This window comes from Coregonus lavaretus, assembly GCF_964263955.1.
Source record: "Coregonus lavaretus genome assembly, chromosome: 13".
NCBI classification, from domain to species: domain Eukaryota; kingdom Metazoa; phylum Chordata; class Actinopteri; order Salmoniformes; family Salmonidae; genus Coregonus; species Coregonus lavaretus.
This window is the reverse complement of record NC_140000.1, coordinates 708352-721281: the sequence shown is the minus strand read 5'-3', so window position 1 is coordinate 721281 and position 12930 is coordinate 708352. Positions and strand designations below refer to the sequence as shown.

Genomic DNA, 12930 nt, shown 5'->3' with positions numbered 1-12930 from the left:
TCTCCTGGGAGCTGGTAGGTTAGTCTGGTCTTTGAAGACAGACAGGCAGCCCACTGATTGGCAGGTAGAGGGCCCACAGCTCTCTCTCCTGGGAGCTGGTAGGTTAGTCTGGTCTTTGAAGACAGACAGGCAGCCCACTGATTGGCAGGCAGAGGGCCCACAGCTTGTTACTGACAAACTCATTATTGTGCCAAGGGCTGCTGTCAGATGATCTCATCTTTACCTTCCTCCTGAGGTCATTACTAGACATAAGGCTTTGAGGGTTATGTGTTCTATAAGGCTAGTTGTGTAGTTGTGTTCTATAAGACTAGTTGTGTTCTATAAGGCTTGTTGTGTTCTATAAGGCTTGTTGTGTTCTATAAGGCTAGTTGTGTAGTTGTGTTCTATAAGGCTAGTTGTGTTCTATAAGGCTAGTTGTGTTCTATATGGCTAGTTGTGTTCTATAAGGCTAGTTGTGTAGTTGTGTTCTATAAGGCTAGTTGTGTTCTATAAGGCTAGTTGTGTTCTATAAGGCTAGTTGTGTTCTATAAGGCTAGTTGTGTTCTATAAGGCTAGTTGTGTTCTATAAGGCTAGTTGTGTTCTATAAGGCTAGTTGTGTTCTATAAGGCTAGTTGTGTTCTATAAGGCTAGTTGTGTTATATGGCTAGTTGTGTTCTATAAGGCTAGTTGTGTTCTATAAGGCTAGTTGTGTTCTATAAGGCTAGTTGTGTTCTATAAGGCTAGTTGTGTTCTATAAGGCTAGTTGTGTTCTATAAGGCTAGTTGTGTTCTATATGGCTAGTTGTGTTCTATATGGCTAGTTATGTTCTATAAAGCTAGTTGTGTTCTATAAGGCTTGTTGTGTTCTATAAGGCTAGTTGTGTTCTATAAAGCTAGTTGTGTTCTATAAGGCTAGTTGTGTAGTTGTGTTCTATATGGCTAGTTGTGTTCTATAAGGCTAGTTGTGTTCTATAAAGCTAGTTGTGTTCTATAAGGCTAGTTGTGTAGTTGTGTTCTATAAGGCTAGTTGTGTTCTATAAGGCTAGTTGTGTTCTATAAGGCTAGTTGTGTTCTATAAGGCTAGTTGTGTTCTATATGGCTAGTTGTGTTCTATATGGCTAGTTATGTTCTATAAAGCTAGTTGTGTTCTATAAGGCTTGTTGTGTTCTATAAGGCTAGTTGTGTTCTATAAAGCTAGTTGTGTTCTATAAGGCTAGTTGTGTAGTTGTGTTCTATATGGCTAGTTGTGTTCTATAAGGCTAGTTGTGTTCTATAAGGCTAGTTGTGTAGTTGTGTTCTATAAGGCTAGTTGTGTAGTTGTGTTCTATAAGGCTAGTTGTGTTCTATAAGGCTAGTTGTGTTCTATAAGGCTAGTTGTGTTCTATAAAGCTAGTTGTGTTCTATAAGGCTAGTTGTGTTCTATAAGGCTAGTTGTGTTCTATAAGGCTAGTTGTGTTCTATAAGGCTAGTTGTGTTCTATATGGCTAGTTGTGTTCTATATGGCTAGTTATGTTCTATAAAGCTAGTTGTGTTCTATAAGGCTTGTTGTGTTCTATAAGGCTAGTTGTGTTCTATAAAGCTAGTTGTGTTCTATAAGGCTAGTTGTGTAGTTGTGTTCTATATGGCTAGTTGTGTTCTATAAGGCTAGTTGTGTTCTATAAGGCTAGTTGTGTAGTTGTGTTCTATAAGGCTAGTTGTGTAGTTGTGTTCTATAAGGCTAGTTGTGTTCTATAAGGCTAGTTGTGTTCTATAAGGCTAGTTGTGTTCTATAAAGCTAGTTGTGTTCTATAAGGCTAGTTGTGTTCTATAAGGCTAGTTGTGTTCTATAAGGCTAGTTGTGTTCTATAAGGCTAGTTGTGTTCTATAAGGCTAGTTGTGTTCTATAAGGCTAGTTGTGTTCTATAAGGCTAGTTGTGTTCTATAAGGCTAGTTGTGTTCTATAAGGCTAGTTGTGTTCTATAAGGCTAGTTGTGTTCTATAAGGCTAGTTGTGTTCTATAAGGCTAGTTGTGTTCTATAAGGCTAGTTGTGTTCTATAAGGCTAGTTGTGTTCTATATGGCTAGTTGTGTTCTATAAGGCTAGTTGTGTTTTATATGGCTAGTTATGTTCTATAAGGCTAGTTGTGTTCTATATGGCTAGTTGTGTTCTATAAAGCTAGTTGTGTAGTTGTGTTCTATAAGGCTAGTTGTGTTCTATAAGGCTTGTTGTGTTCTATAAGGCTAGTTGTGTTCTATAAGGCTAGTTGTGTTCTATAAGGCTAGTTGTGTTCTATAAGGCTAGTTGTGTTCTATAAGGCTAGTTGTGTTCTATAAGGCTAGTTGTGTTCTATAAGGCTAGTTGTGTTCTATAAGGCTAGTTGTGTTCTATAAGGCTAGTTGTGTTCTATAAGGCTAGTTGTGTAGTTGTGTTCTATAAGGCTAGTTGTGTTCTATAAGGCTAGTTGTGTTCTATAAGGCTAGTTGTGTTCTATATGGCTAGTTGTGTTCTATAAAGCTAGTTGTGTTCTATAAGGCTAGTTGTGTTCTATAAGGCTAGTTGTGTTCTATAAGGCTAGTTGTGTTCTATAAGGCTAGTTGTGTTCTATAAGGCTAGTTGTGTTCTATAAGGCTAGTTGTGTTATATATGGCTAGTTGTGTTCTATAAGGCTAGTTGTGTTTTATATGGCTAGTTATGTTCTATAAGGCTAGTTGTGTTCTATATGGCTAGTTGTGTTCTATAAGGCTAGTTGTGTAGTTGTGTTCTATAAGGCTAGTTGTGTTCTATAAGGCTTGTTGTGTTCTATAAGGCTAGTTGTGTTCTATAAGGCTAGTTGTGTTCTATAAGGCTAGTTGTGTTCTATAAGGCTAGTTGTGTTTTATAAGGCTTGTTGTGTTCTATAAGGCTAGTTGTGTTCTATAAGGCTTGTTGTGTTCTATAAGGCTAGTTGTGTTCTATAAGGCTAGTTGTGTTATATATGGCTAGTTGTGTTCTATAAGGCTAGTTGTGTAGTTGTGTTCTATAAGGCTAGTTGTGTTCTATAAGGCTAGTTGTGTTCTATAAGGCTAGTTGTGTTCTATAAGGCTAGTTGTGTTCTATAAGGCTAGTTGTGTTCTATAAAGCTAGTTGTGTTCTATAAGGCTAGTTGTGTTCTATAAGGCTAGTTGTGTTTTATATGGCTAGTTGTGTTCTATAAGGCTAGTTGTGTTCTATAAGGCTAGTTGTGTTCTATAAGGCTAGTTGTGTTCTATAAAGCTAGTTGTGTTCTATAAGGCTAGTTGTGTTCTATAAGGCTAGTTGTGTTTTATATGGCTAGTTGTGTTCTATAAGGCTAGTTGTGTTCTATAAGGCTAGTTGTGTTCTATAAGGCTAGTTGTGTTCTATAAAGCTAGTTGTGTTCTATAAGGCTAGTTGTGTTCTATAAGGCTAGTTGTGTTTTATATGGCTAGTTGTGTTCTATAAGGCTAGTTGTGTTCTATAAGGCTAGTTGTGTTCTATAAGGCTAGTTGTGTTCTATAAGGCTAGTTGTGTTCTATAAGGCTTGTTGTGTTCTATAAGGCTAGTTGTGTTCTATAAGGCTAGTTGTGTTATATAAGGCTAGTTGTGTTCTATAAGGCTAGTTGTGTTCTATAAGGCTAGTTGTGTTCTATAAGGCTAGTTGTGTTCTATAAGGCTAGTTGTGTTCTATATGGCTAGTTGTGTTCTATAAGGCTAGTTGTGTAGTTGTGTTCTATAAGGCTAGTTGTGTTTTATATGGCTAGTTGTGTTCTATAAGGCTAGTTGTGTTCTATAAGGCTAGTTGTGTAGTTGTGTTCTATAAGGCTAGTTGTGTTATATAAGGCTAGTTGTGTTCTATAAGGCTAGTTGTGTTCTATATGGCTAGTTGTGTTCTATAAGGCTAGTTGTGTAGTTGTGTTCTATAAGGCTAGTTGTGTTCTATAAGGCTAGTTGTGTTTTATATGGCTAGTTGTGTTCTATAAGGCTAGTTGTGTTCTATAAGGCTAGTTGTGTTCTATAAGGCTAGTTGTGTTCTATAAGGCTAGTTGTGTTCTATAAGGCTAGTTGTGTTCTATAAGGCTAGTTGTGTTCTATAAGGCTAGTTGTGTTCTATAAGGCTAGTTGTGTTCTATAAGGCTAGTTGTGTTCTATATGGCTAGTTGTGTTCTATATGGCTAGTTATGTTCTATAAAGCTAGTTGTGTTCTATAAGGCTAGTTGTGTTCTATATGGCTAGTTATGTTCTATAAAGCTAGTTGTGTTCTATAAGGCTAGTTGTGTTTTATATGGCTAGTTGTGTTCTATAAGGCTAGTTGTGTTTTATATGGCTAGTTGTGTTCTATAAGGCTAGTTGTGTTCTATAAGGCTAGTTATGTTCTATAAGGCTAGTTGTGTTCTATAAGGCTAGTTGTGTTCTATAAGGCTAGTTGTGTAGTTGTGTTCTATAAGGCTAGTTGTGTAGTTGTGTTCTATAAGGCTAGTTGTGTTCTATAAGGCTTGTTGTGTTCTATAAGGCTAGTTGTGTTCTATAAGGCTTGTTGTGTTCTATAAGGCTAGTTGTGTTCTATAAGGCTAGTTGTGTTCTATAAGGCTTGTTGTGTTCTATAAGGCTAGTTGTGTTCTATAAGGCTAGTTGTGTTCTATAAGGCTAGTTGTGTTCTATAAGGCTAGTTGTGTAGTTGTGTTCTATAAGGCTAGTTGTGTAGTTGTGTTCTATAAGGCTAGTTGTGTTCTATAAGGCTTGTTGTGTTCTATAAGGCTAGTTGTGTTCTATAAGGCTTGTTGTGTTCTATAAGGCTAGTTGTGTTCTATAAGGCTAGTTGTGTTCTATAAGGCTTGTTGTGTTCTATAAGGCTAGTTGTGTTCTATAAGGCTAGTTGTGTTCTATAAGGCTAGTTGTGTTCTATAAGGCTAGTTGTGTTCTATAAGGCTAGTTGTGTTCTATAAGGCTAGTTGTGTTCTATAAGGCTAGTTGTGTTCTATAAGGCTAGTTGTGTTATATAAGGCTAGTTATGTTCTATAAGGCTAGTTGTGTTCTATAAGGCTAGTTGTGTTCTATAAGGCTAGTTGTGTTCTATAAGGCTAGTTGTGTTCTATAAGGCTAGTTGTGTTCTATAAGGCTAGTTGTGTTCTATAAGGCTAGTTGTGTTCTATAAGGCTTGTTGTGTTCTATAAGGCTAGTTGTGTTCTATAAGGCTAGTTGTGTTCTATAAGGCTAGTTGTGTTCTATAAGGCTAGTTGTGTTCTATAAAGCTAGTTGTGTTCTATAAGGCTAGTTGTGTTCTATAAGGCTAGTTGTGTTCTATAAGGCTAGTTGTGTTCTATAAGGCTAGTTGTGTTCTATAAGGCTAGTTGTGTTCTATAAGGCTAGTTGTGTTCTATAAGGCTAGTTGTGTTCTATAAGGCTAGTTGTGTTCTATAAGGCTAGTTGTGTTCTATAAGGCTAGTTGTGTTCTATAAGGCTAGTTGTGTTATATAAGGCTAGTTATGTTCTATAAGGCTAGTTGTGTTCTATAAGGCTAGTTGTGTTCTATAAGGCTAGTTGTGTTCTATAAGGCTTGTTGTGTTCTATAAGGCTTGTTGTGTTCTATAAGGCTAGTTGTGTTCTATAAGGCTAGTTGTGTTCTATAAGGCTAGTTGTGTTCTATAAGGCTAGTTGTGTTCTATAAAGCTAGTTGTGTTCTATAAGGCTAGTTGTGTAGTTGTGTTCTATAAGGCTAGTTGTGTTTTATATGGCTAGTTGTGTTCTATAAGGCTAGTTGTGTTCTATAAGGCTAGTTGTGTTCTATAAGGCTTGTTGTGTTCTATAAGGCTAGTTGTGTTCTATAAGGCTAGTTGTGTTCTATAAGGCTAGTTGTGTTCTATAAGGCTAGTTGTGTTCTATATGGCTAGTTGTGTTCTATAAGGCTAGTTGTGTTTTATATGGCTAGTCATGTTCTATAAGGCTAGTTGTGTAGTTGTGTTCTATAAGGCTAGTTGTGTAGTTGTGTTCTATAAGGCTAGTTGTGTTCTATAAGGCTTGTTGTGTTCTATAAGGCTAGTTATGTTCTATAAGGCTAGTTGTGTTCTATAAGGCTAGTTGTGTTCTATAAGGCTAGTTGTGTTCTATAAGGCTAATTGTGTTCTATAAGGCTAGTTGTGTTCTATAAGGCTAGTTGTGTTCTATAAGGCTAGTTGTGTTCTATAAGGCTAGTTGTTATATATGGCTAGTTATGTTCTATAAAGCTAGTTGTGTTATATAAGGCTAGTTGTGTAGTTGTGTTCTATAAGGCTAGTTGTGTTCTATAAGGCTAGTTGTGTTCTATAAGGCTAGTTGTGTTCTATAAGGCTAGTTGTGTTCTATAAGGCTAGTTGTGTTTTATATGGCTAGTTATGTTCTATAAGGCTAGTTGTGTAGTTGTGTTCTATAAGGCTAGTTGTGTTCTATAAGGCTAGTTGTGTTCTATAAGGCTAGTTGTGTTCTATAAGGCTAGTTGTGTTCTATAAAGCTAGTTGTGTTCTATAAGGCTAGTTGTGTTCTATAAGGCTAGTTGTGTTCTATAAGGCTTGTTGTGTTCTATAAGGCTAGTTGTGTTCTATAAGGCTAGTTGTGTTCTATAAGGCTAGTTGTGTTCTATAAGGCTAGTTGTGTTCTATAAGGCTAGTTGTGTTCTATAAGGCTAGTTGTGTTCTATAAGGCTAGTTGTGTTCTATATGGCTAGTTATGTTCTATAAGGCTAGTTGTGTTCTATAAGGCTAGTTGTGTTCTATAAGGCTAGTTGTGTTCTATAAGGCTAGTTGTGTTCTATAAGGCTAGTTGTGTTCTATAAGGCTAGTTGTGTTCTATAAGGCTAGTTGTGTAGTTGTGTTCTATAAGGCTAGTTGTGTTCTATAAGGCTAGTTGTGTTCTATATGGCTAGTTGTGTTCTATAAGGCTAGTTGTGTTTTATATGGCTAGTTATGTTCTATAAGGCTAGTTGTGTAGTTGTGTTCTATAAGGCTAGTTGTGTAGTTGTGTTCTATAAGGCTAGTTGTGTTCTATAAGGCTTGTTGTGTTCTATAAGGCTAGTTATGTTCTATAAGGCTAGTTGTGTTCTATAAGGCTAGTTGTGTTCTATAAGGCTAGTTGTGTTCTATAAGGCTAGTTGTGTTCTATAAGGCTAGTTGTGTTCTATAAGGCTAGTTGTGTTCTATAAGGCTAGTTGTGTTCTATAAGGCTAGTTGTGTTCTATAAAGCTAGTTGTGTTCTATAAGGCTAGTTGTGTAGTTGTGTTCTATAAGGCTAGTTGTGTTCTATAAGGCTAGTTGTGTTCTATAAGGCTAGTTGTGTTCTATAAGGCTAGTTGTGTTCTATATGGCTAGTTGTGTTCTATAAGGCTAGTTGTGTTCTATAAGGCTAGTTGTGTTCTATATGGCTAGTTGTGTTCTATAAAGCTAGTTGTGTTCTATAAGGCTAGTTGTGTTCTATAAGGCTAGTTGTGTTATATATGGCTAGTTATGTTCTATAAGGCTTGTTGTGTTCTATAAGGCTAGTTGTGTTCTATAAAGCTAGTTGTGTTCTATAAGGCTAGTTGTGTAGTTGTGTTCTATAAGGCTAGTTGTGTTCTATAAGGCTAGTTGTGTTCTATAAGGCTAGTTGTGTTCTATAAGGCTAGTTGTGTTCTATATGGCTAGTTGTGTTCTATAAGGCTAGTTGTGTTCTATAAGGCTAGTTGTGTTCTATAAGGCTAGTTGTGTTCTATAAGGCTAGTTGTGTTCTATAAGGCTAGTTGTGTTCTATAAGGCTAGTTGTGTTCTATAAAGCTAGTTGTGTTATATAAGGCTAGTTGTGTTCTATAAGGCTAGTTGTGTTCTATAAAGCTAGTTGTGTTCTATAAGGCTAGTTGTGTTCTATAAGGCTAGTTGTGTTCTATAAGGCTAGTTGTGTTCTATAAGGCTAGTTGTGTTCTATAAGGCTAGTTGTGTTCTATAAGGCTAGTTGTGTTCTATATGGCTAGTTGTGTTCTATAAGGCTAGTTGTGTTCTATAAGGCTTGTTGTGTTCTATAAGGCTAGTTGTGTTCTATAAGGCTAGTTGTGTTCTATAAGGCTAGTTGTGTTCTATAAGGCTAGTTGTGCTAGATGGAAACTTCCTGAAAATAGGTTTTCTTTGCGCAACATCCAAGCTTGGCACAGCAGCTGGACAAAAAACCTGACCAATAATGTTTGTTGAAGCGTTGTTTGTTGGGTATCACTGAAATCTTTATCAAGGTTTGTTGTTTATCACTGAAAGCTTTATCAAGGTTTGTTGGGTATCACTGAAAGCTTTATCAAGGTTTGTTGGATATCACTGAAAACTTTATCAAGGTTTGTTGTTTATCACTGAAAGCTTTATCAAGGTTTGTTGGGTCTCACTGAAATCTTTATCAAGGTTTGTTGGATATCACTGAAAGCTTTATCAAGGTTTGTTGGATATCACTGAAAGCTTTATCAAGCTTGTGGGAGCATCAACCAGTGAGCAGTCATCACCTTCTTCTATGGAAAGATCTGGCCATTCCAGGAGAGACTGACTTGTAGTGTAAAGAAAGATGCATCATATTCCCACCTCTCCTCAAGACAGGGGTGTAGAGCAGATCAAGTCTGTCCTCACAGCCCTAAACATACAGGGGTGAAGGGCTGATCAAGTCTGTCCTCACAGCCCTAAACATACAGGGGTGAAGGGCTGATCAAGTCTGTCCTCACAGCCCTAAACATACAGGGGTGAAGGGCTGATCAAGTCTGTCCTCACAGCCCTAAACATACAGGGGTGAAGGGCTGATCAAGTCTGTCCTCACAGCCCTAAACATACAGGGGTGAAGGGCTGATCAAGTCTGTCCTCACAGCCCTAAACATACAGGGGTGAAGGGCTGATCAAGTCTGTTGCCAAGTTGTGAAGTTTTCCTGCTGCTCTTGTAACAGGTTGCCTTTCTCTCTCTCTCTCCCTCTCTCTTTCTCTGTCTCTCCTTCAGGAATATGGAGCTACTTCCAGAAGACTCTTGTGAAGAAGTATGCCATGGAGAGAAATGGGGTCAACTTGATCTGTGGTCCCATATTTGACTACGACTATGATGGCCTGAGAGACTCGGCAGAGAAAATTAAACAGTAAGGGCTTTTGGTCTTCACTGCTAATACTTACATACAGGTTGCATGTATCCCAAATAGCCCCCTATTTATAGTCCACAATTATAGTGCACTACTTTTGACCAGGGCCCCTATTCCCTTTATAGTGCACTACTTTTGACCAGGGCCGGTCAAAAGTAGTGCACTTCAAAAGGAAATAGGGTGCCATTTGGGATGCCTCCACAATACTGCATAGTACTGTACTTCTCAATGGAAAGTAAATGGGAAGTCAAACCCGACCTTGTTTAGCATCTTAACGATTTGGAACGGTCAATGTTTCTCTTTCCTTTCCTGCACAAGGCCAATATTGTATTTAGTATTTTACTCATTCAGCACAAAGAGGCAAATTAGTGTATTGTCCTAGAAATTATCCAGCTAAATGTAAAATGCAGCTTTAGGGCCACCTAGTGGCTAAGATCTGTCATTACAAATATATGTATTTCTGGCTCTTTTCAATCACCACCATCGTAATGTCACTGAACCTCACATAGAGCCGTTATGTGATTGAATGTGTGTTCTCTGTCTGTGGGACTATGCTGTCTCATAGTTACTGACTGGCCTCTGGCTACATATAGTCTACCACGAACAAATATTCAACCACCTCTGGTGATCTTCACGTGTGTTTCTCTACTGTCTCCCACAGGTACGTAAGTGGTTCAGGATCTATCCCAACCCACTACTACTGTGTGATAACCAGTTGTCTGGACTTCACTCAGGCTGAGGACGTCTGTACTGGACCTCTTAGCAGCTCTGCCTTCATCCTACCACACCGCTCAGACAACGACGAGAGCTGCAATGTGAGTCCCTGGCTATGTCCAACATGGCAGCCTAACCCCCATATAGAGCACTACTTTTGGCCAGAGCCCCATAAGGCTGCTACATAGGGCTGCTACATAGGGCTGCTACATAGGGCTGCTACATAAGGCGGCTACATAGGGCTGCTACATAGGGCTGCTACATAAGGCTGCTACATAGGGCTGCTACATAAGGCGGCTACATAGGGCTGCTACATAGGGCTGCTACATAAGGCTGCTACATAGGGCTGCTACATAGGGCTGCTACATAGGGCTGCTACATAGGGCGGCTACATAGGGCTGCTACATAAGGCTGCTACATAGGGCTGCTACATAGGGCTGCTACATAGGGCTGCTACATAGGGCTGCTACATAGGGCTGCTGCATAGGGCTGCTACATAGGGCTGCTACATAGGGCTGCTACATAGGGCTGCTACATAAGGCTGCTACATAGGGCTGCTACATAGGGCTGCTACATAGGGCTGCTACATAGGGCTGCTACATAGGGCTGCTACATAAGGGCTGCTACATAGGGCTGCTACATAGGGCTGCTACATGGGGCTGCTACATAAGGCTGCTACATAGGGCTGCTACATAGGGCTGCTACATAGGGCTGCTACATAGGGCTGCTACATAGGGCTGCTACATGGGGCTGCTACATAGGGCTGCTACATAGGGCGGCTACATAAGGCTGCTACATAGGGCTGCTACATAGGGCTGCTACATAGGGCTGCTACATAGGGCTGCTACATAGGGCTGCTACATAGGGCTGCTACATAGGGCTGCTACATAGGGCTGCTACATAGGGCTGCTACATAGGGCTGCTACATGGGGCTGCTACATAGGGCTGCTACATAGGGCTGCTACATAAGGCTGCTACATAGGGCTGCTACATAAGGCTGCTACATAGGGCTGCTACATAGGGCTGCTACATAGGGCTGCTACATAGGGCTGCTACATAGGGCTGCTACATGGGGCTGCTACATAGGGCTGCTACATAGGGCTGCTACATAGGGCTGCTACATAGGGCTGCTACATAGGGCTGCTACATAAGGCTGCTACATAGGGCTGCTACATAGGGCAGCTACATAAGGCTGCTACATAAGGCTCTGATCAAAGGTAGTGTATTATGTAGGGAATAGGGTGCCATTGTCACACACACACAGACACACAAACACACACACAGACACACACACACACACACACTCACAGACACACAGACACACAGACACATACACACAGACACACACACACACACACACTCACAGACACACACAGACACACAAACACACACACAGACACACACACACACACAGACACACACACAGACACACACACACACACACACACACAGAAACACAGAGATAAATTGTGAGTGAGAGAGACAGAGGACAGAGAGCGACAGAGAAAGAGAGAGAGAGAGATCTCAGAGCATCATCAAACTTGCAGGTAGCTGATGTTGTCTTGTGTGATGTTGTCTTCGTCCCCCAGAGCTCTGAGGAGGAGTCTAAGTGGGTGGAGGATCTGATGAAGCTGCACACGGCCCGGGTCCGAGACGTAGAGATCCTCACGGGCCTGGACTTCTACCGCCGGACCAGCCGGAGTTACCCAGAAATCCTCTCACTGAAGACTCACATGCACACGTACGAGAGTGAGATCTAAACCACTGTCTGTCTGTCTGTCTACCCTCCCCTGTCTTCACCACAGCTCTGATGGTCTGGTGTATATTTTGAATATGTCGTGTTTGTTTTACCACGTTTATTATTCTAATGTTTATTAATGGCTGTTCTGTTCCTCTGTAACGTAACAAATTTCCTGACCATTTTTGTTTTTTTTGTGATTAACAAGCATGAATTGAATTGCCTTATTTGTGTTACTTGTATTGATGATGTGATGCTGTGTGTGTTGTTGTATGTGTGATGTTTCTGATGAATGTCTTGCTGGTGATGGCTGAGAGTATTAATAATAAGCTCTGTCTGTACTGTACTGAACCTGTAGTGTTGATATCCTTTTAAACATGTACCGGACACTTGTGTGATCAACTTATTTATGCCTAATGTAGAGTCCTGATATTTCAATACAATAAACCTTTTGTACTACCTCGTCTGTCCAGAGGTCATTGCTGCTCACCATTGTTGGTTTGATTACAGTTGTTTCCAACTGCTTACACACAAATTATTTTCATGTCACACGATTTTTGAAACCTCTCACTCAAATCTTGGTCAAAGGTCAGATTACCTGTTTTGAACAATGGATGCCAACAATGGACAGAGAGCAAGAGGAGTAGGAGGGAGAGGCAGGGGACAACAACGAGGACAAATTCAAAGACGAAGAGTTGGAGGAGGAAGAGGAAGAGGAAGAAGAGGACGAGGGCAAAGAAGAGAAGGAAGGAAGGAGAGCCATCTCTGATGAGATTAGGGCAACACTTGTTGATCATGTGATCAACCACGGTTTGACCATGAGAGAGGCTGGACTGAGAGTCCAGCCCAACTTGAGTCGATTTACAGTGGCGTCCATAATTCGAACCTTCAGAAATGAGAACAGGTATGCAACTATCTAATGACTATTTTAGCATTGCAGTAATGTACTGTAAAATACGTATGACTGCATAGTATTGCATAAACATTGGTAACTCTAAGCCATCCATTTACTGGACTGCATTGAATGAATGAGGTTGGTTATCATGCTGTACTAAATTTTTGTTGTACATTGTTTACAGTTCCTATGCTGAACACATACTGTGTTTGAATTCTGTACAGAGTGGAAAGGCAAAGACATCATGGAGGACGAGGACGCTTGTTTACAGATGTACAAGAGACTGCAATTATAAATATGGTTTTGGCCAACAATGCAATTAGGATTTGAGAGATGAGAGCATATCTTGAATAATGACACCATATTTAACAACATCAATGCTGTAAGCCTGTCGACCATACAACGCATCCTCCAACGGCACCAAGTGACGATGAAACAACTTTACAAGGTGCCATTTGAGAGAAACTGTCAGAGTCAAGAATCTGCGACATGACTTTGTAGAGGTATGTATGCAACACTACTTCCAGTACTTCA

General features: G+C 39.9%; 1 protein-coding gene across 1 annotated transcript in view; it reads left to right on the top strand.

The window, feature by feature from the left end:
• The window catches only part of LOC311139754 (autotaxin-like), a 52564-nt gene extending 40657 nt beyond the window's left edge, over window positions 1-11907 (top strand). Inside the window, exons 23-25 of the mRNA XM_084174696.1 lie at window positions 8917-9049; window positions 9711-9864; window positions 11353-11907. Of these exons, the coding sequence (XP_084030822.1) occupies window positions 8917-9049; window positions 9711-9864; window positions 11353-11523 (458 nt within the window). The 3' untranslated portion in view covers window positions 11524-11907. The remainder of the gene's footprint in view (window positions 1-8916; window positions 9050-9710; window positions 9865-11352) is intronic.
• The last annotated feature ends 1023 nt before the right edge of the window (window positions 11908-12930 follow it).